Here is a 2,500-nt window from a genome sequence, read left to right as displayed (position 1 = left end):
TAATGCTTTTACTTATTTCCCGAAAATATCCTTTGCGATGGAGAACACCTGGGAAGATTCATGCATATTATCCAGCGAATAATTGAAAGCAATCTTTAAAAAAATGATTTTAAGCTGTTGTGTCATTTCAGGTTTTTCTTGGAGAGGAGTGGAAAGGGGGGGGGGGGCAAAGGCTGGAAAGCCAGCAAATTGAACTAAAATAAAAAGTTTAGAAAAAAAAAAAAAATTATGGTTCTTGGGGCAAACAGACTCTTGGGGGCAGGCAGTCCACCCGCCCCAACCAACCTCTTATTGATGCCCCAAATTAATTTTCTATTAATTATTTTTATCAATTTAAAAATTATCATTATTTTTGTAATTATTATCATCAATGTCAGTATCACTATGAGTGTCACTATTATTATTATTATCATATTATTATCTTCATTGTTTTAAATAATCATTATTATCACTGTTGTTATTAATATATATGTTCTTCTTCTTTTGTTGGTATTTCTATTGATTATTAAGATTATCATTATTTTATTAATTTTATTATTTCTTATTTATATATTTTTGTTATTATTATTATTATCATTATTATTTTTGTTATTAATGATGATGATGAGGAGGAGGAGGATTATTGTTATTGTTATTGTTAGTATCATTATTATTATTTGTTATTTATTTATCATTATTATTATTATTGGTATTATTATTATTATCATCATCATTATTTCTTATCATTATTATTATTTTTTATTATCATCATTTCTTATTTACTTACTATTATTAATATTATTATGTTTTTTTTTTCTTATTTATTATTCATTCTTATTATTATAATTATTATTATTATTATGAACATTGCCCTAAAAATTATTATAAATACTGGATAGTATTATTGATAAAATTTTAATGTCATGGTTATTGTGTCACAATTTTCATTTTAAAAAATTACATTTATGCTTATAATGATGATAATTTGTTGGTATAATTAGAAAAGTCTAAATAACAGATATAGGAAATTTAAAACATAAATATACTTAAACTCTGCTTTTACACAGAGCATAAATGAACACCAGAAAGATTATACGAAGTTTAAATGGAGTGTTCCCCATCGTAAAACCTCATGGGATCACCTCAGCTGAAGTTCTGAACACAATAAAGCAACAACTTTATAAAGGTTTGTTGCTGTTTTCTTTCTTTTAACTTGGAGAATATACATAGAAACTGCCTGCAGTGTCTGTCTTATTATACTCTCTCTCTCTCTCTCTCTCTCTCTCTCTCTCTCTCTCTCTCTCTCTCTCTCTCTCTCTCTCTCTCTCTCTCTCTCTTCCTTTCTTTTTTCTCTCTCTTTCCTTTCTTTTCTCTCTCTTCCTTTCTTTCTCTCTCTCTTCCTTTCTTTCTCTCTCTCTTCCTTTCTTTCTTTCTCTCTCTTCTCTTCTCTTCTCTCTCATCTCTCTCTCTCTTCTCTCTCTCTCTCTCTCTCTCTCTCTCTCCTCTCTCTCTCTCTCTTCTCTCTCTCTCTCTTCTGTCTCTCCTCTCTTCTTCTCTCTCTCATTCTCTCTCTCTCATTCTCTCTCTCCCTCTCCATCCCTCCCTCTCCTTCCCTCCCTTCCTCTCTCCTTCCTTGTCTCCCCTCTTAAACACTATTATAGAGGCCACCCTCCTCACCCCTGCACCCACTCAGTAATTGTGAATGTGTGTCCTAAATAATCTTAATGATTGGATATCATTCTCTGAAATATCATGTCCTCTTCATATGCTAGTAGTAATACAGTGTTACTTCCTTCCAGAGCTTGAGATACATAAGTCTGGTGAGCTCAAACTGGGGCATGGGGGAACCTTGGACTCAACAGCAACAGGTGTTATGGGTAAGTTACGTGTATTTGCAGTGAACATAGATTAAATACATTCTTTCTTGGGCTTGCAGCTGGAAGAACATTACCCATGAATTAAATGATATTTATGATAGTCAATGATATTTGTAATAAGTCGTTTACAAACAAAAAAAGAGAAAATAACCAATGATAATTGAAATGGCATTATGTTATTTTATTGTCACTATTGTGATCATCATCATCAACAACAACAACAACAACAACAACAACAACAACATCATCATCATTATCATTATCATCATCAGCATCAGCATCAGCATCAGCATCATCATCATCTGCATATATATTTTTTTTGTCATTTTCTATTTTGTTGAATTAACAATACATTTTATGAAATTACTAACTCTTATAGCTGTCGGCATTGGAAATGGTTGTAAGAAACTGAAGTGTCTGTTGCACGGTGACAAGAAGTACCAGGTGCAGTGTCAACTCGGGATTGCAACAGATACATACAACGAGACTGGGAAAGTAGTGACGGAAATGGCCTATGGTGAGGAAGGTTTATGGCTGTGAATCTCTGTTTCTCTGTTGAATCTCTTTGGATTGCAGACGCTTTCTTGTGTGTAGATATAAACTGAATGACATTGTTTAGAAATTCTCTTATTAGTTATGTAGTT

At 32.2% G+C, this 2,500-nt stretch overlaps 1 protein-coding gene across 2 annotated transcripts in view; it reads left to right on the top strand.

Moving 5' to 3' along the window:
* Positions 1–2,500, top strand: part of LOC119579049 (probable tRNA pseudouridine synthase 1) — a 4,213-nt gene that overhangs the window by 475 nt on the left and 1,238 nt on the right. For both annotated transcript variants that reach the window (XM_037926775.1, XM_037926776.1), the window contains exons 2-4: positions 1,047–1,165; positions 1,779–1,856; positions 2,236–2,373. In XM_037926775.1, the coding sequence (XP_037782703.1) occupies positions 1,054–1,165; positions 1,779–1,856; positions 2,236–2,373 (328 nt within the window). In that variant the 5' untranslated portion in view covers positions 1,047–1,053. The remainder of the gene's footprint in view (positions 1–1,046; positions 1,166–1,778; positions 1,857–2,235; positions 2,374–2,500) is intronic.

The sequence above is a fragment of the Penaeus monodon genome, chromosome 11, assembly GCF_015228065.2.
Source record: "Penaeus monodon isolate SGIC_2016 chromosome 11, NSTDA_Pmon_1, whole genome shotgun sequence".
In the NCBI taxonomy this organism is placed as follows: Eukaryota; Metazoa; Arthropoda; class Malacostraca; order Decapoda; family Penaeidae; genus Penaeus; species Penaeus monodon.
Note: the sequence above shows the minus strand (reverse complement) of the source record. Positions and strands in the feature narration are given on the sequence as shown.